Source organism: Macrosteles quadrilineatus, unplaced genomic scaffold, assembly GCF_028750875.1.
Source record: "Macrosteles quadrilineatus isolate MER2022 unplaced genomic scaffold, UCM_ALF_1.0 Scaffold_4__1_contigs__length_99947679, whole genome shotgun sequence".
In the NCBI taxonomy this organism is placed as follows: Eukaryota; Metazoa; Arthropoda; class Insecta; order Hemiptera; family Cicadellidae; genus Macrosteles; species Macrosteles quadrilineatus.
Window position 1 is genome coordinate 65,899,827 of NW_026542597.1, and position 23,073 is coordinate 65,922,899.

General features: G+C 34.2%; 1 protein-coding gene across 3 annotated transcripts; it reads right to left on the reverse strand.

Annotated features, from left to right (window-relative positions):
* Nucleotides 1–5,487: 5,487 nt before the first annotated feature.
* LOC128992216 (uncharacterized) lies at nt 5,488–22,388 on the reverse strand. Of its 3 annotated transcripts, none has more exons than XM_054415681.1 (5): nt 22,129–22,388; nt 18,082–18,270; nt 13,803–14,010; nt 9,344–9,517; nt 5,488–5,806 (listed from the first exon to the last, which is right to left on the reverse strand). In XM_054415681.1, exons 2-5 carry the CDS (start codon nt 18,248–18,250, stop codon nt 5,641–5,643), a joined length of 717 nt encoding a protein of 238 aa, XP_054271656.1. In that variant the 5' UTR covers nt 18,251–18,270; nt 22,129–22,388; the 3' UTR covers nt 5,488–5,640. The 3 variants fall into 3 exon arrangements, with proteins under 3 accessions (XP_054271656.1, XP_054271658.1, XP_054271657.1); XM_054415683.1 differs by having other exon boundaries at nt 22,274–22,366; XM_054415682.1 differs by lacking the exon at nt 22,129–22,388 and adding an exon at nt 21,788–22,090.
* Nucleotides 22,389–23,073: the final 685 nt, after the last annotated feature.

The following is a 23,073-nucleotide window of genomic DNA, read 5'->3' on the forward strand; positions in this document are numbered from 1 at the left end:
CTCAGTGGTAAAGTAAGAGGCTCATAAGTCGATGGACCCGGGTTCGAGACCCGTCTGGGCCAAAAAAATTTTGTTCTAGTTTTTTTCAAAATTTGTTTTTATGAACTATTTAATCAATTTACTCAACTAATAATTATGCTTTTCGTACTAAATCTTTATTATTTTGTGTGAAATAAAACGGTTGGACAATGGTTGGCTGGAAAACAGTTTAAAGAGGTGACATTTCTACCGTTGGCCAACTGTGTGGCTCCACAATTTACCAACGTTGGCCCAACCATCTGTGCTACATGGGTATTGGGTTGTAAGAGGTAAAAATTGGTTTTTCCCATTTTTGACCTCAAAAACATAAAATGTTGCTTGGAAATGTTGTTCTAAAGTTCTTTTAGAAACAAGTTTGTAATCCTAAAAAAACAAATAATTTAGTATGTTGAAGTGTTGGCACCTAATGGTTACAGATCAAATTCCCATGTTATTTCCTAATGGAGAACTAGCAGAAGAAACTCCATCCTACATACAGGGTTCTTGTGTAAGTATAAAATGCCTATTGCAGTTATAATCATGGTTTGAGTTTGCAATGGGAGAGGACGCGGTTTGATAAATTTGTTGTTTGTGTGAATTTTGTTCTTTTATTTTACGGTATGCTATATTATAACTTATATACCATACCCATAATGTTCCACCACTACACCTAAACAAGAAAAAAGTAAATTATCAAATATTCGCACAATATTAAAAATTAGTAAATCTTATAACTATTTAACGATGAATATCATAGAACCAACTTGCGTGGTTGAAACAGCTGACAAAATGCTATAATTCTTGTTACATATGAATACTCATAAGGTTAATATGGGAAACTCCAGAGCCACTGGAGCAGCCCAAAAGGATTTTTAGATAAGACAGTGGCGGTCCCAGGATTTCATTTTGGGGGATGATGACCACCAAGGGGTGGATTTGAGCTCTAAATTATGCTCAAGCTAGTGGTATTATTTATTGGTTTTTAGCAAATTTCCCTATAGGGAAGTAGCTATTACCGTAGGTGGCATGACCTAGGCCCGGGACCGATTTACTTTTCATGTCCCCAGAGTCCAAAAACACCATTGATCGTTCAAATTGTTAAATACATATATATATATATATATATTAGCAAATTTCCCTATAGGGAAGTAGCTATTACCGTAGGTCTCATGGTAAGACCTATGCCAGGGAGCCATTTACTATATATAATTCTGAGCAATGTACAAAACTTGTGAGCTAATAAAAACGTTTTAATAAACGGTATCAGCATTCTGACACATACTTACTCCCATAAGCTTATCAACAACCTTGTTATCATGGGTAAGCGGTGGGAGTAAATATGATATTTTATAGTTAAAAATCAACATAAGTTACAATAACTTTTGAACCGTAATGTTTACAGAAATTAGATTTGTACCATTTTGTTCAGAATTTAAAGGACTATATCATACTAAAAAACTAATCTTTTATGAAAATTGTTCGGGCCATTTTCGAGAAAATCCGGGTTTTCTTTTGTTTTTTTGGGTTTTCATGGGAAAATCCCCATTAAAAATTTAAATTTCAAAAAAATGATAAAAAAAACGCCTGGAGATACCGTGGATCAGTACCTGCATACCGAATTTCGTCAAAGTCGGACCACACATGTGGTCTGTAGCTCTGTACACATTTCACACACACACATACATCACTTTGAATACCACTTTTTTGGGTTCAGGCGGACCCAAAATGGATATATATCCACTCAAAACCTCAAACTCAAAAATTTTGACGATAACAATACTTTTGTCCATATACTATGTATAGAGGAGAAAAGTATAAGTCGATGCTACAGTAGACTCCCTCTTATCTGGACACCTTTTAACCGGACATCGGTTCAACTGGACTACACTCGGCGAAAATGACATCTCTTTACCCGGACAATTTTTATCAGCAAGTCGGTTTAACCGGACTAGATCGGCAGGAAACGATCTGGTGGTACTAAAACGACAATTCTCATAGGAAATATTAGAGACCATGTGATCACATGTCTAAACATGTAATAATCATTATCGGATTATACTAACCTAATCCTTCACTCATATTTCGGTTAAAATTAGCACTGTAGTGGCAAACTTATCTAGTCTCAATTTGTCAAATCGCAAACTCAATATTAAAAAATGAGTAGGTATTCAAACCTTTTTCCACCGTCTCCTAATTATGATTTTAATTGTTTGATGATCTTTTTGATAGCATGATGGAATCAGACTTTTATTCGGTCCACTAAACCATTCCAAAAATGTTGCCATTTAATGTGTAATTTTTTTACGTTTGTCAACGTAATCGCGATGGCTGTCATGTAGAGAACACGGAACACATTTAATATAGTAATGGTTGTTATATAATAAAGGAACAACCTATTTTTGAAAATTTTGTTTTCATATAACACTAACTATATAATTAAAAATTAAAAACAAATGTTCTTGTGATTCAAAGTCATAGTCTGAAACCTAGCAGTTTACACAACTATATATAATCTGCAATAGGTGATCCACAATACTTATGATGTTCTTCGTTTTCTATTATTGAGGTCTTTTACCATCTCGTAGAAATCAGAAACATATCATGGCTATAATGGGACATCCTTTGTTACCTATATTCAGAATTTTCTTTCATAATGATAAACTTCATAATCAAACAGGAATACTCCAGTATTTGTACTTGAAATTTTAGTAGTTGCTGGGGAACCTGCGATTACAGGTAGTAAACAAGCCTAGTGTTTGTAATAAACTCTATTTGTCGGTCAATAGTCGATTTATTAATTAACCGTGAAGCATTGATGTGTCTAGCTAGTAAATGTGATCATTGTGTTTTATCAGTAGTATTTCGTTCCATACTGACTAGTTACCATCGTTTGATAAGGTATATAACAACCCAATAGTTATTTGTATAACTAGTGTGCAAAGTGGCACATTGCGGCTCATGAGAAAAATGTTGATGCGCGAGTCGCAGGTGAGTGTGGAAAGTTTCTCGAGTGCAGCAAAGGCACCTTGCACTCGCGTTACAATTATTTTTTCCCTACAGTGTAAAGTGCGGTTGGTAAAGTCTTTCAACAACTATACAACTCGTCTTTGGTTAGGTTAAAACCAAGTGTTGAATGAAATGGGAAACACTGCTTCAGCTGATCGTAGTAGTAGTATCTTTAAGTGTTGCCGACTTATTTTTATACACATTATGTGCCTTATGTTTTGTATCGTTTGGTTGGAATACTGAAGTGTGGAAAAAATGAGTGTGGCAAAAGTAAGTAAATGAAACACTTAACTACTTGGCGTACTACAATCAGTGCAAGTAATGCCACTTTGTCAGGTAACTGTAGGAACAAGTATTTTTTATGTTAGTTGATTTTTGGATATGAATAAATTGAAACTCTTTAAGCCCGGGGAAAACGGAAACATGTTCAAATTTACATTACACAAACAGAAGGTAGCATTTGTTCAAAGGTAAACTTAAATATTTAAATAATGTAAAATAACAACAGCTTTATCATGAGAATAGGATATAAACTTATATCAATGAGAAATATGATAATTGACTTAAAAAACTAAACATGCAAGCCAAATTTTATAAGTAAAAGTTTACTTATTCTTAGGCAATTATTTAGGCCAATAACAGTACAATTGTTAATGCAATAGTTTTAGTAGTGCATAATGTTTAGACCTACTCTACTGTAATTACAATGCACAGTATTTCCAAGCAAGAGAATAATAACTTTAAAGGGCAGCCACATGCTTTTCCCCCTTTGCAATATTCTCCTTTGTTATACAAGTGCCACATTTGTTACCCTTGTCCCGGGAGTTTCCTTTCAATTAACGCCTTCATTACACAGTCATATTAGCATAAGCCTCCTAAGATTCTATTTCACTGTTCTACACCAGATTCTTTTAAGGTCATAATGTACATTTTAATTTAACCAAGTTTACTACCATAATTAATGTTTTCATTTTATTTATTTTTTTATAGTAACTTATCAAGTTTACATATTTATATAGTACTACTAGCTGACCCGGCGAACTTCGTATCGCCTAAGTTATAGGTTTCCCCTAAGACAGACCGATGGAAAGAAAGTACCGTTACGTTTAATTTTCAAGATGATCTCGTTCGCATTGCTCAATCACGTCCTGGTTGAAGTTCGTTCGCTACGCTCACTCACCTTTGGGTTGGAGCTCGTTCGCTACGCTCACTCACCTTTAGGTTGGAGCTCGTTCGCTGCGCTCACTTGCCTTCAGGTTAGCTCGTTCGCTACGCTAACTCGCCTCCAGGTTGAAGTTCGTTCGCTACGCTCACTCACCTTTAGGTTGGAGCTCGTTCGCTGCGCTCACTTGCCTTCAGGTTAGCTCGTTCGCTACGCTAACTCGCCTCTAGGTTGAAGTTCGTTCGCTACGCTCTCTCACCTTTTGGTTGCAAATTAGCTGTTGTCATATGTAAAAGAAATAATAGTGCTGCACCCTGTTGGTAATCCTTGTAACTTGAATGATATTGAACATCATAGAACAGAACCAACTTGTTTAATTGAAACAGCTGTTAAGATTCATTAATTCCATTTCTCATAAGATTAACATGGGAAACTCCAGAGCCACTGGGGCGGAGCCCTTTTAAGAATTTCGAAACGGGAAATAGTTTACGTCCGATTCGCATACCTACAGAATTTACACACCAAATTTCATAACGATCGGTGAAGTCGTTCCGGAGGAGTTTGCAGACAAACACTGTGACACGAGAATTTTATATATTAGATTAGTTATTTGAATAAGTATTTTAGTTCCTAGTTAGGAATAAAAGTACTAATTCAAATAACTTATAGTATACTCTAAATACATAAATTTGATTCTTGAATTAGTTAACTAAAGAGCCCATGGCAGCATAGTAAGTATAAAACGTACAGAAATGCAGATTCTGATTGGTTTTAAATTTCAGCCTGAAACAATATTGATCCTATATTATAGAGCAACCATTTTTGTTTCTAATGCAAATAATTGTTGTTTGGATGCACTTCACTTGTAACTCAAGATGTATTCTATTTAAGGGCATTATATCTGGGAAACTTCAGCTACTTTCAGAAGTGGCCTTGAAAAGGAATGTTGTGGAATAGCAACCCAATATTTATCTTTCTATAGAAGATATTTTGAAGTATTAGACCGTTTTAAGAAAATATCCAAATAAATACTTTGTTGCACATTAGAGTAATTTGTTTATTAAAAGGTTGTAAGCTCTTAGTATCATTGACTATTGTAGCAATGCTGTAGAAAAAGTATAAAGCTAAGGACCGTTTTGCGGGTCATGATTTTCACAACAGCTAGTGAATTAAACTCCTACTTGAAATATTTGGCTTATGGACGCTCCATGCTGAACAGCATGCTCCAGACTTGGAATCGTGTATTGAGGGGATAAGGACAGGGTTGATAGTGGATGGCGAATAGAGGTAATCACTCCCGGTAGGTAACAGTTCTTTATTTAACCATTCACTATTTCAAAATTATTAATAAAGTAAAAAAGTACAATAAAGTAAAAAATGCATCTGCTCTGTGAATCTTCACTCCACATAACTGACATCAAAACTTTAGTTCAAAGTCCGCACTGAGGTACGGTTCATAGTGTTTTGGCCATTATTGAGATAGGGTTCCTCCATATGATCTTGAGATCTAACAGATCAGGATTCTGTTCATAATCAATATGAGATCTGGCTAAAAAAGTGTTGATTATACTGCGACATACTTTCACTTTCATCAGCTTTTCATTGTTCCTTTGAATCTCCCTGAAAATTTAAAATAATTAACATCCGTTGGTTTCATCGAAATATTCAAAACATATCAGTTAAAATAAATTATTTAGGTATATTTCTTCTTTTGTTGAACAAACACAACATGTTCAGAAAATGAAATTCCACACAATGATCGGATAAGGATAGTCTTTAAGACTTAAGTATAAATTTAAGGTACGAGCCAAAGGTTGTCCCTTAAAAACTTCTACGAGAGTTGTAAAGGCTATTTTCGCAAGTTCCTTACACTACTTCACCTACAAAGGTTTCTTCAATATATATTTTTTTATTTTTATTTAATACCAATACTTTCTGTTACTTTTTTCATAGAATAGATGCCCTAGACCAATCTCAACAGATAACTGTATGATGAATCAATTAATAAAGGGATAGCCTACCCCTAATTCATCTAGTTATCTTGGGGCGATTTGCCTTGAGGTATGTATGGTGTGGACCGGTACCCTAAACTGAAATTGCTTAGCCTAATGACAAATTAACACAAATGGTACAACATTTTCTCTTCATTGTATAAAAATGTGCTAAAATACAGTGCACTCTGCACTCCCGATTAACAGATGAGAATTTAGAGGTCACTTTGATTTTTTATTAATAACATGGTTATCAACCGAAAATTTCAAAATATATTTTTAGGCCTAAAACAGCCTTGCATAGCCCGAGAGCTTGGATATCAGAATTTTCCTGTAGACTACAGGACAATCCTGAAATCCAAGCTCTCGGGATATCAACTTTCCAGTCATAGTTGGGAAAGTTAGTCAAAAATTCTAACTAGTTTGAAGTTATTAGTTATTCCCGTAAAAAGTAACTGATAGAAAATAAAGTTAGTTTTCGTAGTTCGTAAGTTGCTGTTTGTTGGGCAGTTGTTTCAAAGGATTTTTTTTATTGATTGAAGCTTATTGTAGACATTTTATAGATTGCTCGTCCACATGAAAAGGTTTGTAAGGTAAATTAAGGATGAGTAAATGTCTACCAAAAACGAATTTGCTTTACAACTTAATCAATCGTAGTAAGACTGAAAATATTTGTAGGCTTATAAGCTCTTTTTTACCTCTTAAACAAGTCCAACACTTTGAGCAGGCTCGGTCCCCTGGTACTACTTGTGTCATGTGTTTTAATCAAACATGTCACATTTTACATTACTACAATAGAAACAATTGACTTAAAACTTGTCAGATAATGAACATCAACTGAAGACAATGTTTTGACAATTGAGATGATATATTAATCACCAAACAGACATTACCCCTTCCTACCCCTCAGTGCTTGGGGTGTTGATAATGGCCTATTAAGTATAAATTCGTACAAAATATATGAACACAACTATTGAATCATGTTTATTTCTTTATAATGAAAAGTAAACATTGAATTATTTACAATATTGAAATTAATCCAGTCATATGATAAATATTAAAAATAAATGATAGTTTTAAATATATAACGATTCCTCCCCACTTATTTGAGAGAAAACTCATTTACAAATCCTTCCTTTTGGTGGGTTTTGGTGGTACTCGGCTCCTGGGCCTCTTGTTGGCTGCTTGTACTCGGCTCATGGGCCTCTTGCTGGCTAATTGTACTTGATACTTCCTTGTTATGTATAGGACTTTTTGTCTCAGTATTAAGAAAAAAGTTCACTGTAGGACTCAATGTTGCAGAGACTGCAGTACCTTCCCCACTTAAAGTGCTACTTAAGAAATTTTCAGTAGGCCTATCATATGAACTTTCTGAATTGGCTATCAATTTACTTAACCCGTATCTTGCCGTATCTTGATTTTCCCATGAATGGCGGTTGTCTTGAGCAACTTTGATTGGTGTTTCGAAATATGAAAGTTCAATGTGTTTGCTTAGGAGGTACATTGGCTATTGGGTCACATCGGCTGTTTGGACTTCCTTGCCTTGTTTGGGGCGATAAGCTAAGTAGAGGGCTTTTGTAAGAAATAGAATCTTTTGGCACTTCACATTGATCATGTTGGTGCTAAGGTCTTTTCTTTGGTGGTATTTCTTTGCTTAGTAGACTTTCAAACTATTTGAACTGTGAAAAACTAAGGTCGGTTTATTTTGGAGTGGTGTATCCATATCAGGCTTATGGGCTTGTCCTGTGGGGAGGTTCTTTTCACACATACACCAAAAGAATTTTTCTATCACAAAAAATAGCTGTGCGTTAGGTAGGAAAAGTTAGCCCAAGGACTCCTAGCAAAGTCATTTTTGTGTCACATAACATTATGACTTTGTATGCAATGTATGTATACCAGGTTACATGTTTGGTTAAATTTAGCTGCTGTTCTGATAATTTAATTTCTAATGTAGGACAAATACATGACCTTAACACTAGACAGTGTAATGATTTTTTCAGAGTGAGAAGACAGTTCAAAAGGACAGAGAATAGCCCTTATGTCAAGGGAACAATTTTCAATAAATACCGAAGTAGGCTACATAAAGAAACTAGAAGGTAAAAACTTCAAAATGGAACTAAAAAATTGGCTTATCTATCTATCTATATATTAATAGGCAAGCATGTTTCTTTAAAACCTTTTTTCTCAGCTCGTGTGTATCGTAGGGAAAATTTACGCATACCGTTAGAAAGCTATTTTCCTGTAGGTGTGCAGAATCCCTTTATAAATTTAAATAGGCTCAAAAATAAGCACAAAAAATGAATTTGAAATTTGAAAAAATTAACATGGGTCTTATGGGTTGCTATGGTGATGACGAAATAACAACGAAATATAAACAGAAAATCAAAACAAATGGAAGAAACTGCAATCACATGTTTTATTTACAGTGTGGGGTGAAAATAATAAATTTCCAGACAGTCTTAAAAATGTTAAATAAGTTGAAGGTATGCCTATTGCGTAAGTAGATGGTTGTTTGCCTCAACAGATTTTTTTCATTGTAGAGTAGCATGGTTTTGTTCTTTTTTAACTTAAGGGTGCGCTCTACCTCAGCTCAGAAATCTTAACTCTGGCCTCAACAGCTATGTTTTGCCTTTGAACAGCGCCGCGAGAAGCACATGCAAACGTTTCCTCTTAAATTACTCACTTAACTTTTAAAATATATTTCATCTGAAGATTGTACTCCTTATATTCAAATTTATGACACTACTTTTTAATTTTCTTCTAAAAATGTATTTGTATGTGTAAAATGCTTATAAAAACGCTTATTTAGAAGTATTTACCAGTCACTTCCCACTTAAAATTCTACTATTATCAAAAAATTAAAAAAGTACAAGCCTACAGATATAAGAAATGAATAAATTAACATAAATATATTTTAAATCAGTTAACTAAGCTGACAATGACAGAGATCCTAAACCCTTGCATTAGACAGGGAGAGTGCTTCCTTAAATCAGTGTTTTTGCATGGTTTGCACTAAATGATATATGCTACTTATTTTATATTTAAAGTTACTTTGACGGTTGCAATGCATGTTAATTTCCATGTTAAAAGCAATAAAGACATTTCATTTAATTTCATAGAGGTGTAAGATTCATGGACTGATAAGTAGACCTTACTGATAATTTACCTTGGATGAGTATTTGACTCTGCCTGCTCCAAATTGTCACCAACCTCAGCAGCCAGCTTTATCATTTCTCTTTGATTCTCCATCATTTTTATATCATATTGTTCTTTTTCCTCAGTCCCCTCCATTTCAACTATAAGAAAAGGTGTTATCTTTTCTCCTAATCCTAAGATTTTTCTGAAAACAAAATTCAGAATGATACATTTTATATTATATAAAGTATAAATTATAATTGAATTAGTAGTATAAAAAAAATTAGAAGAGTAGCTGAAAAATATTAAGTGAAAAGTGTGTTAGGGACACCTTACTACAGAATGAACAGTAATTATGCCAAGCCCTATTATGGGGAGTCAAAAAAATCAATATTAAAATAAAAGAACACATAAGTAAATTTAGAAGTCTAAAATTACCCCTCTGAAAACCAAGAAAACTCATTGAACAACAAGTAAGCAAACGGAAGTTATCAATAAATCATCAGTCAAAATCTGACAATTATGGCATCAAATCAAACTAACTTAGCCTTCTGTCGGGCGCGTTGATTTTAAAACACCAAAGAGCGCTCATGGAATTCACCTCCGGAAGTAAAAAAACTATACAATGATGAGTAAAAAACACTTAAATAGCGATAAAACTGAAAGAAAAACATTTTTTATGAGTTTTTACACTATTACTTAAGTTGTATATAAAATAGAAAATATTATACATAGTAGGCTACACAATAAAAATTTGTGAAGTGTTATGGATAAATACCCCCGCCGCAGCAAACCTGCAGACTAAACAAATTTCCATTTGCCTGATTGGATTTACACTAAAATAGTAAAATGCCTCCTTAAAAATATCACATTCATTCCCTATTTAAATAGAATTATGTTAACAAGTACTTAGGTTTGCTGCAACAGGGAGGTAAAAAAGTGTTTTTGTTGTAAAATGTTTATGTAGTAAGAAAACAAAAAAAGTAAATCGGTCCCGTGTCCAGGTCTTACCATAAGTACTACGGTAATAGCTTATTCCCTATATGGGAAATTCGCTAAAAGTATTTACTTTTTGTACATATACAGTAAAATCGTATAAAATTATAAACAAAATTGCAATAGTGTATGACATAAAAACACCTATGGTCTAATGAAAAAATCATTTATTAGAAGGACTACTCATTTTTTCTAAACTCTCTTTCTCACAAAAATTAAAAGTTCCCAAGCTAACGTGCCGGTAGGTCTTTCCACTAAATGCTGTTCCCTTTCCCCCCTTTCAACACTAGCCAACAATTGCGCAATTGGTTCTTCTTCATCAATTTTATAATATTGCAAAATAAGGTCAAACACAAGGGCGCACACGGAACTAGGCTCAGGGAAACCTGTATTAAAGGATGCACACAGAAGCTACCTTCAGTAGTGAAGCCAACCACTCCCCAAGGGTGACTGACAACTGGAAAAGGGGTAAAAGTAGCCGAAACCGATTTCATAAAAGAGCTGTGTAAGATACGGCAGGCGACAGCCTTGCCAAACGCACACTATGGTTTTTATAACAAAAAATTTAGAGACCTGGAGGTAACTTCCTTGATGCGACAGATGGAATGTTAAGAATAGGTGAAACCGATTTGGAAGATAAGAAATATAGAAAATATGGCAATTTCCCTTTTAATGATTGCCCTTTTCTACGGCTTTGTACATTTTACCTCCCAATGTATATTTTTCTAGCCATCCCAGATTCAAGAACTTGAATTATGTTAGTGTAATTATTACTTACTAGTGGTCGTCCAGTGGTTGAAAACTCGACCCAAAGACCAAAACATGCAATGTTCTTGTATTGACTTTTGGATACTGAAGTAGACATCCCATCTATATGGACCAGCTGTCGCAATTTGTTTTACACATAGTTTTGTGAGCCAGTCACCAGTCAGTTGAATGCATGTCTTAAATTCTAGGCCTATTTTCTGCCTCATTTTTTGTTGCTGACAAAGTTGATGGGTCATAACAGTTGCTATTGCTCATAATAAGTCATTCCATAAGTTTGACTTGGTAAGAAACATTGTGTATTCGACAGAAATAAGTCATTTAGATCAGCGCAATCTGTTGGTGGCTCACATCAACCACGACAAATTTAATAAAAAAAAAAAAACTGGTGACAGCTTTATCATAGGAATGGAATGTAAAGGTAGAGGCTTCTCTATTTTCACCCCACGTTGTAAATAAAACATGTGATTGTAATTTCTTCCATTTGTTTTGATTTTCTGTTTATATTTTGTTGTTATTTCGTCGCCAACATGGCAAAACATAAAGCCCATGTTAATTTTTTTGATTTTTATATCAAGTTTTGAGATTGTCAAACTTATGATCAGCATTACTGTAGTTAATGGTTACGTGTGTTAAAACGAAGTAAGATGAGTGCAAAACAAAAACGTGTTGTCCTATCGCTAAAGGACAAAGTGGAAATAATAAACCAATAAAAAAAGGAGTGGCCGGAAAGGTATTGGCAGAGAGATTTGGTGTCGGGGCGGCTACGATTACTGACATTAAAAATAACAGTGAAAAGATTTTAAGTTTTGTGACTACGTCGGAAAGTGATGATGGATGTTCGTTGCGAAAAGTGATGAAAAAGGCAAAAGATAAAGAAAGAGAAAGAGAGAGAGAGAGAGAGAGAGAGAGGAAAGAGCTTGAGAATGCAGTTTTTACCTGGTTTTTGCAACAAAGATCTATTGGACAAACGATTTCAGGACCTATATTGTGTAAAAGGGTGCGAATGTTCAGTGAAAAAATGGGTGTAGTGATTTTAAGGCAAGCACAGGATGCATACGCAATTTCAAGAATCAGCAAAGAATTCGGGAATTGGATATTGCCGGTGAAAAAATTTCTGCTGATAGTGAAGCTGCTAATAAATTTGTGGAGACATTTAAAACAGAAACAAAAATGTACAACCCTGATTTTGTGTATAATGCTGAAGAGACTGGTTTGAATTGGAAAGGGTTGCCAAGAAAAACCCTAGCATCTAAAAGAGAAGCTCCCGGACACAAAGTCAGTAAAGATGGCGTCACTATAATGGTCTGCGCTAACTCTACCGGTACCCATCGCCTTCCTTTATTATTCATCGGCAAAGCAAAGAAGCCGCGGGCTTTTAAGAACGTAGCCAACTTACCAGTGACCTACTAATCAGAAGAATGCTTGGATAAGGAGCACTATTTTTTTGAAGTGGTCGATAAAACCTTTATTCCTCAAGAAAAAACATTTAAACAGAAAAAAGGGAAAGGTTTTACTTATCATGGACAATGCGCCGACACATCCTTCACTGGAGCTTCTCGTGAGAGAAAAGGGGAGATTTAAGTGTCTCTTTTTACCTCCTAACGTGACAAGTCTGCTCCAGCCCATGGATCAGGGTGTAATTGAGTACACAAAAAGTCTTTACAGACAACAGATGCTTCGTAAATTTCTCCTAGCTGAAGAGAACATCGAAGAACAAGTTTTGGATTCTTAAAAAAAATCAACTTGAAAGACTGTTGCTACATGATTGCAAGACTCCTGGAACATGGTTAAGAGTGTTTCACTTAAATGGGCTTGAAACAAAATAAACGGTATGTCAACAAAAGAGCAACTCGAGTTAGAAAAGCAAGCTAAAGAACGAGAACTAACTGCTGAAGCTGCTGGGGTTAATAAAGACGAACTGGAATTGCCGTCAGTTGGGGAGTTAGTAAACATGGCTAAGGAAATTGCGGCTTATTCGGAGTGTGATGTCGATGATATGGAAGAGTGGTTGGAATGTGATAAGAACGATCAAGGATAGCAGATAATGACTGATGATGAAATCGCAGTGAGTATAATAGATGAACAGGAAAATGAAGATGAAAACAATGAGACCGTGGGAGACGAAGAGGCAGGAGAGGAAAGTGTACCATCATATAGTGAGGCGGTAATGTGCTTTGACAAAGCTCTCAAATGGATGGAGCGGCAACCAGAGTGCGACAGTGTACAGCTTCTTGCCGTCCGGTGCCTGCGTGATCTAGCTGCGCGGAAACAAGCTACAAGGTCACGGCAACTTACGCTGATAGAGATGTACAAGTAAGCGTTGTAAAAGAACTTTTTGAGAAGAACTTCACATTGTACTGTAGTTTTGTTTTTATAAATATCAGTATTTTTTCATCTACTATACTTCAATTCAATATAACAGCTCTATTATGTCTTAGTTGTACTCAATAAAGTTCATTCGTTGTATAACACTTTGTTTTTCTTTATTACCATTCTGTGTCCGATTTTCCAAATTTTTGATTATCCGAATCGACCCCGGTCCCAATTGATTCGGATAGTCGGCGTTTTACTGTACCTTGTCTCACCTTAGGACAAAATCAGATTCCAGATCCCAAAACATGTTAAAAACTTTATAATTTTTTTATCGTGGTGAAAAATTATTGCAATTGCCCCTTAAAAACATAAGATGTTTTACGAATGTTTAAGCATGTATATATTTAACTTACCTCCTGAAATTTTCTACTTCAGGATTGGCAGATGATTGACCCATTATTCCAGGGGACAAGGCATTGAATAACAAATTGGTTTGATTTTGAATCCTTATCTTGTAGTTGTGTACACTACTCCATAGCCTCAGCACCTGGTCGTAGAATGTCTGACTTATTTCCGTGCAATCACCAAGATCTGATTGATTTCTTCTCTTTGATCCCCTTGCTATACATAATCAAGCATATAAGTGGCTTAGTTTACTATTCATTTCCATTCTAGGTCCTAGGCTGTTATATTCAATGTGATAAGTAGGTTAATAATATATATAGGTTAATCTATATATATAATACGCTAAGTCAATATAAATAATAATACGCTAAGACGATTTTTATAAACAGAACTCCTCCCTCATTTTTGGACCGATTTTGATGATTAAAGTGTCAAAAGAATGATCCTGATCTGTAGTTTTGCAAAGTTTTTTTTTCATTTTTTGAAATCTTAATTAGTTTGGGGAGGATCTTCCATCAAAGTTGGGGTTTCTCCCTTAAGATTGACATGGGGGAATCTAAATATTTAATTGGAAACTTTGCCTCGACTAATTTTAGAGAACAGCTGGGCGTAGAAACTTGGTAGAGGTGTCCAAAGAAAGGTATTGGTCTGTACATAAGCCATCAAAAGAAAAACTAAGTAAATTCCCTTAGGGCTCTTCCCCCGAAGCCTTCAAAGTTCTCTTACCAGATTTGTTTACATAATCGTCATATGGATAATTTTTCACTACTTTTTAATGAAACAGCTGTTGATACTTAAATTGTTTTTTAACTAACACATTATTATAGGGAGTTGCTGAGTTTGTCAAAAAAAGTATTTGCAATGTAATTTTCAGATTTTAATAGTTATTTGTGCAACTAGTGAGCAAAGTGAGCAATTGCCTCACTCGAGAACTTATTGAATTACCTTATATCTATTGTACAGGTTGGTGTCTGCCTTTTTGACCACTTTTGCCGATATTTTGTCATATTATTCAAGACAGATACTCATAGGTTCATGAGATTATTTCCATACATGTTTTCAATTATTGGAAAAGAATTTGATTCTGTAATACATTACAAAATAATATAAGTGCAGAAGGGCACGTTGCCCATATGAGCCTTGTCCCTATATTGTTAGATTAATAGTGGTTTACACAACGACCACGGTTTACAGAAACTGGATTAATTTTAAAAAAATGTTTATAAAGAAATATGTGCATGATTTAGAAAGTCATTGATCGGCAAAATTGCAATTTATTGCAGACTTTATTTAGAGATGTTACATCGATGTATTCATTCAGCTTAGTTAACCCTCCGAGTGTCCCTAGTTTTGGCCTTAATGTTTGCCTATTTTTTGCGCATTTGCAAGGTTTTATTAAAACGGATCTGAGAAGCTTAAAACAATGTTAATTATACTGTTCTATATACCATTTTGTTTGGAAAATCATGGGCTTCAATATTATACATAAAACATAAGGAACATTTGTTTCAAACAATATTTTTAGGTAAAAAAAGTATAAATTATAGGCCTATAAATATTTGAAAATAGCCACTTTGTTCTAAATTTTATGAGGATTGCAAATATATAATAATATAAGGAAGTAGATTTGCAAATAAATAAGTTATGGACAAAAAAACAGATTTCAGTACATAGCGTTTAGCTAAGAACGCATAGCCTAACCATAGCTAGGAATCTGGCTGATAATTTACATCAATATCACTACCTACTTCTTCAGGATCATCAACCAACCTTTCAAAATCACTTAAATCTTCTTAGATTGCACCACGTATAACACTACTTTTGATTTTTAACACTAAAACAATGATACACGTAATAAAACACATCAGTCATCGGTCCGAGGTTAAGCAAGCTGTTTACAAATACGCACGTCAGCTGTCTGCTACAATAATTTTGGAACTAAAATGAATAGCGCTTAGAGACAGACCTCCGGAGAAAGCTCTGAATCTGCAAAATAAAACGATACCTAACTCGATCCAGTTCAATCCGATTTCGTCAGTCATAGAGCCTTCGCCGTAAACAGTGTTTGTGAGTCGAAAAATCAACACAAAACATTACACAAAGTGTGTTATGTGTCGATTTTTCGACACATAACACTCGGAGGGTTAAATACCTTTTTAATATCCTATCCTTAATTTCCAAGTAGGCTATTTAATGGAATTCGATATAGTTTAATATTTTTCTTGAATTTAAAAAGGTACCTATAAAAATGAAAAGTCTTGTTCTGTAGGAAGGTTAGCTTTAGTTTTCATTCTCTAATAAATTAATTATTCACTTGGGATGTCATTTATTTTAATTTCCTAAGTCTAAATTTGTACCGGTAGGGTGACAAAAAATTACGGTACACTCACCTTATTCTATATCTGGACTGGGGTTAAAAATCCGGGAATAATAATTCATTGGTAAAAATCTGGGCTGTACATTTTTAAAAGCCAAACTCATGAAGAGGGTAAAAGTCCGCGCAACTCTGCTCATTTATTTTCAATTAAAACTATATTCTCACTACCTAACTAATTATATTTTCTCATCCGGCACAATTTTTGTTTTAATTGAATCATAATTTACTTGGACCTTTTGTAATATAGCTTGTCTTAAAATTTTTCTTAAATCATCTTTTATTTCATCCTGACTTAATGTTACATCTAACAATTCATTAAACTTCCAAAGATTGCTTAAGCTATTATTTGACTTGTGGTTAAACATGAGTTCAAAAGCCGTGCATTTTGTAGTTTCACACAGTGAAGAATTCAAACTAACTTGAATATATTTTAGGTCCACACACCAACTGATTTGAGCTTCGTGAAGATATGCTCTTATCTGTTGTTTAACATTCCTTAAGAACCTTTTTGAAATATTTGGATTTGGTCTATAGGGTATTAACCTATGGTATTCTATGGAGTATTTAAACAAAGTTTTTTGAACAACAGACTTCAAAAACAAGAATCGTTATCTGATACAAGTTTCTTACAAGAACTTAAATTATTAAATATTACATTTTATAGCTTCTAGTCTAAATTTGTACCGGTAGGGGAACAAAAAATTACGGTACAAAAATGTGCCACTCTGCTATTTAAGTCAGCCATGTATCTTGTTTAAAATAATTGTCTTTTAAATTTTGTATTTAGCTTGTGTTCATTAATACAAATTTGCAAACATGACGATTAAAGTGAATTTATTGTTAACAGATGAACTTATCTTTGAGTTAAAGGTACGAAGTTTAAAATTAAGCGAAACAAGTAATGTTGTTGATTTAAGAAAAATGTTAAGACAAGATAGGGCCTATCACAAAAGGTCCAAGTAAATTATGATTCAATTAAAACAAAAATTGTGCCGGATGAGGAAATAGATTTAATTAGCCTAGTAAAAAATTGTTTAATTAGAGAATAAATGAGCAGAGTTGCGCGGACTTTTACCCCCTTTATGAGTTTGGCTCTTAAAAATGTAGGCCTACAGCCCAGATTTTTACCAATGTATTATTATTCCCGGATTTTTAACTCCAGTCCAGATATAGAATAAGGTGAGTGTAAGCCTACCGTAATTTTTTGTCACCCTACCGGTACAAATTTAGAATTAGGAAATTAAATTAAATTACATCCCAAGTGAATAGTTAATTTATTAGAGAATCAAAACTAAAGCTAACCTTCCTACAGAACAAGACTTCTCACTTCATTACCTTTTACAATTCAAGAAAAATATTAAACTATATCTAATCCCATTAAATACTTGGAAATTAAGGATAGGATATTAAAAAGGTATTGTCTTTCTTCATTCTACTTGGAAATATCAGCCCTTCATGTGAAGGGAAGAGTTTTGCTGACTGTTTAAACAGGGAGCCACCATAGGAATGAGAACTGGTCTCTCTGTCTCAGCAGTGGAGGGGTTTACCCCCACCACGTTACATTTCTGAATTATTATGTCAACAACTGACTCATCGCTCCTTAGCTTGTCCCTACAGGTTTCCTTCATATATGTAACATGGTCATTCGGGGTAATTGTTCGCTATAAAAGATTGGAAAATTATACAGACGAATAAAATAATATGGCACATGAGAATAAATCATTTTGTGGGCTACTTAATAGGTGTTTTTATAGAAATATGTTTAATCAGTGGGCTATTTAATAGACTATTTAATAGTTGACTATCAGTTGACTTAGTAGGAAATAAAGTAATTTCTGAATTTCAAGCTGGATTCAGGAAAGGTTATTCTACTACCGGTATCGATAATAGGGCCTATATAAGTTACTGACCTTTGGTGAGTTTTTCTTTTAGAAGAATCAAATGGGCTTGGGTCAGATTTAACCAAGAAGTTGCCAGGATTATTTTTTCCACGAGCTTATCTTGGTCTAGGAGGGTAGAGTCGGCAGTTCTATTTACAGCATAGCTCATAGCAGAAGACATTGTAGTGTTCCCGGCCATTATCAGCTACCAATGCTAAACTGGAAATTAGCAATATTTATTACCAACTAGGCTACCCCATATAGGTAACACAAGCCACATGAAGGACAATGTATTGCTTAAAATCATTAGTAGGCCTAATATTAACCAATTCCATTACCATACTTAAGACTAAGTTAAGGCCAAAGTTATTTATTTATTCAAGCCAATCATATCAAGATCTACAAAAAAACCTAACCAATCTGGTTTGCAGCCACGAAAACATGCTTGAAACTACTATTTTTTTGCACTAGTGTGTCAAACAGTCATTCAGTTTATTACTGAGAAAGTACGGTAGGGCCTATGATTTACTTAACTTTTAAGAATAGCTTTAAATACAAAATGAGAAATAAAGTGCACAGTATTAGTACCAGAAACTGCAAAAAGATTGATCTGCCTCAGGTACGGTTGGAAAAAACAAGATCTGGTCATGTTAATAATGATGGGTATTAGCATTGACTATAGTAGTGTTATATAGTCAATGGTATTAGGCTATTAAATAAATTACCTCTGGCTGTGACAGATTTAGACTTTAAGAATTTTAAGAAAAGGCTGTTTGTATTTTTAGTAAACAACCCGCTCTACCGTATCGAAGATTTTTTTAGCATGTCTGATAAGTTAATAAAAAATATTTGAAAAGGATGTAACTGTGATTTAGATATAAGTTGCATGATTTTTTAATTTATTACTGTCAAATTTGTAATCTCTTGCCATGGTTTGTAACTTTTGTATTTATTTGCTCGTCGCTCAATTTCAATTTTAACTCTTGTATTATATTGACTGTATTAACTGAATTCCTTGTTATTTATATATATTTATACATTTATTTACTCAAGACTGAATACGAGATGTATTTACCAACATTTTGACCTATCTATGCATTTCATATGTAAAAAATGATGAATAAATGTCTTATGTCTTAACTATCTAAGAGATGGATCATTAATCTAAATAGCCTATGAGAGCAAGGTGACTATTGCAAATGTAGTGGGGTGATCTGTATAGATATTGTTGTTATTACTGTCTGAGATCCGCTGTTTCATTAGGCATGATCATTCATAAATATCCCAATGATCAAGTAGAGCTAAAGCCCAGTTTTGAACAAACAAAGAGATAACTTAAACCTACAGAATTTTATTAGTATCGAACTGGGGACTTTCTAAGGCTGGCACTATAACATCTCAGCTATCGAGGATCAGATTAGTGGCTGACAAAAGGATCTTTTAGAATATCGTAAACAAAAACAATGGATGTTCTAAGCTATGCTAGGTAAAATACAACTTAGTTAGGCTAAGTTAACTTTGTGGCCAACAAGGCAAAAGATTGGTATTTATTGCGACAAACGTGACCATGGGAACCTGTATGGATTTATATATCACTAGAAACTAGATTTTTTGCTGAAAATAACGGTGCAAAAATTTTTCTGCGCTCTCAAATATTAACAGAGTTACGGCCGTTTTAAGTTTTATTTACCGGTACTTTGTTTTTTGACCTAACCTATTTGTAAGCCTATGAAATGTTCTCTCTCCAGATACTTGATATATTACGTTAATTATAAGTAATTAAAGTAGAAGACTCACTTTTTACCTGGAAATAGCAGTGCAAAAATGTCTCCGAGGCCACGAATATTAACTAAGGTAGCCTAACTTAAGATAATTTGTCGTTTTGATTTCTTTTATCTACCCTTCTATTCTAGTCTGCTACTGTTTGCCTCATTACGGAATTACGGAACGGACTAACTGTTACTTGTAGAACTATAGTGAACAACTGAACCTGAAATGAAAATATGAAATTGAAGAGAGGAGAATAAAAATTTAAGTCAATCAAGACATTCAAAGTAGACTACATGTGACACAAACATCTAAGAAACAACATGACACCGAATAACTTATTTCAGAATGATTTTATTTAGGCATGTGTGGAAGGCAAGTTGGGCTTATAAGGATTCGTGATTGTATTAAGTGTTTTGAAGTTCGGTTAGATTAGGAAGGTAAAGTGTAGGTTATAGTGGACCGAGTTGATAATTTATATTACACACAGGCAGTTGTTGTGCCATTAAAATACTTAGTGTGTCAACACACAACAAAACAACGATTTCAAAAATGCTGCAAGCTATTTTTTTTTTTTTTTTTCAACGACAGTGGCATTTCACGTGAGAGTTACGAGATAAATGTTTAGTGGATGTGCCGAGGATTAAACCCGTCCCTCCCGCACCGAAGCCCGAGACGCTAACCACTAGGCTACCTGGTAAATTAAGCTGAAATTAATAAGTTTGCGTTAATTAACCTATTGATTGTTAGTGTGAGTCTAATAACTTATTTACTTAAAATCACTTACAATTTAGCCTACATAAATTTGATATTTATATAAAGTTTCTGGTGAGGAAATATCAGAAATCAGAAATATTTAATTGTCATTGGACATTACAAAAATGCATTGACAATTGTCATGTGTAGGCCTATAGCATGGCTAGAGCCAGGCTAGACATTAGGCCTACAAATAACATGTCCAATATGTTAATTTTTTTGGTGTCAGCTCTGTGGAATGATTAATGGATCGTCAATTAAAATAGACTAGTCAGTAGACTTACAAAGGTAAATAAAACTTAAATCAGCCGTAACTCCGTTAATATTTGTGAGCACGGAAAAATTTGTGCACCATTATTTTCAGCTAAAAATCTAGTTTCTGGTGATATATAAATCTATTTATATAGGTTCCCATGGTTCACATTCGTCGCAATAATTACCACAAGATTTCACAAGTTTTGCCTAAGCTAATTTTAGTCAATAAAGGCTATGACCATGGCCTTGGTCTACATCGAAAACATAAGTTAAATTACTCGCCATTATCGTTGTCACTTGGCCTAACTGAAAGCCTTAGTTACAAATTCAAATTGTTTATTCAGCCATGGTACGTTCCATAACAAATTGAAACAACTTTCGATTTAAGCCTATAAACAGTAACACGAATTATAAAACATGAGACACAAGATGCAGAAGTTAGACCTTGATATTCCCCGATGTCACCTAAGCAGATCCATGATGCGATTCACGGTGAGCAATTGAAATATTCAACACACTTTTTAAGGGTACAGTTTCTCAACTGGGCTATGCTAATACTGATTAAAACTATCGATTCGATTAGTAAACCTTCATGCGATTTTTTCACCACCAGCAAGTTTGGTTGGTTAGGTTAGGTTAAATGATAGTTTAATTTTATAATAGTGTATTTTAAAATACCGATTATTAATCAATATTTTCAATTCAATAGTTTCAATCGATATTAGCATAGGGGCCCAGCCCAGTTAAGAAACTGTACCCCTTTTTAAAACTGTAGGAGATTTGGATATAAATCCTAACCAAAAGTAAAGTCACTTAGTACTGTAGGCCTACAGTGATTGAGATAAGACTATTGTGACTTTGATGTAGGGCCTATAAAGATTAAGGAATAGAGGTCCTAAATTGTAGCCCTATAGAGAAATAAAGAAATAAGCCAAAGTAAATAAAAAATTGAACTTACCAAACTGACAGTAGCCTACTTAGGCTAACTTATTTAAAAGGGCAGTTCAAAGGTTTACAGAATGAGAAGTAAATACACAAACCAAATAAAGATCGTTATGTTATGTTCCGGACTTCTTCGCCATGGAAATAAATTAATTAAATTGATTTATCTCAACTGCAGCACAGAAAACTGCAGGCACTACCACGGTATGGCAATTTTGGCAATGGCATCTCCTAATTGCCTTGCTGCTAGGTTTCTTTGTTAAGTATCTTAGGTAACAACTAACAACTAGAACTAGAGAGAGGCTTGTTTTTTATTTTGACACTGTTCACTGACATGAAACAAAATGCTTTACTTACTGGCTAATCAATCGAATTCGAATAAGACCAATCTCAAGTTCAGTGGCTTTGCACGTCGACGTGGGTCCACAAACAAAACAAATCACCAACAAGTAAACAAGCCTACAGAAAATTAATTGCCTACAGAAAACATTTAAAAGTGTACCAAACAATAAATATGCGGTTTTTCCATTTCCACATAGGCTAGGTAAGGAATACTAAATCAAAATCCAACACCAACACCTCCATTGACATTGACAGGACATTAAAAACTTAAAAAGGAAAAAAGGCGCGAAGAAAACCTTTTACTTTTACGCCACACTAGCGTAGCGTCTAGAGCAACGAGTCACGACCTTCTCACCGCAGTATTTCACCTCCCTTTTTTTAGAACCTTTGGAACAGTTACACGGAACTGTTTGGGATAATGTTCAATACAACTGTGACAAAAAGTATAGAATAGGTTAGGCGAAACCGTTATATTACAAATAGCTCCGTTCCTTTTCAACTTTATTATTTTTCCTGCATAAAAATTTAATTATTATGATATACCTTTTTTCCTCCTCCTCATAATAATAACAAGTCTTTTATGGACATGGACATAACCTGTAAGTTAGTTAACTGGTTTCGTTTATTTAATTATTCTTACATTACATCACGAAAACCGGCTTATTCTTAAAAGACAATGATATAATAGCATATTAAGGAAAACTATTCAAAGAAATTGCACAGTTTTGTTAAATTTGCTAACAATGAGAAAGGTTATAAGGTATAAGGTATTGTTGATGGAGCAGGAGTCACAATGAAAAAGCACATCCAAATTAAAATCAAAAGTTTTACTATTATATTTATAGTTATATTTTGGATACAGTATTGTGAAGTTCATAATCTATACTTATTTAACTTACCTTCTTCTGTTTCAAAATTCAGCTCCCTAACTATTATTTCAATGGCATGGGCTTCTTCCAG

Excerpts from the sequence above, each read along its gene's own strand:
- LOC128992216 (XM_054415681.1), bottom strand. The coding sequence starts at position 18,250 with ATGGCCGGGAACACTACAATGTCTTCTGCTATGAGCTATGCTGTAAAT. Across the intron at positions 14,011-18,081 it reads AAAAGAAAAACTCACCAAAG|CAAGGGGATCAAAGAGAAGA; the intron begins GTCAGTAACTTA and ends GATTATGTATAG. Across the intron at positions 5,807-9,343 it reads GAGTCAAATACTCATCCAAG|GGAGATTCAAAGGAACAATG; the intron begins GTAAATTATCAG and ends TTAAATTTTCAG.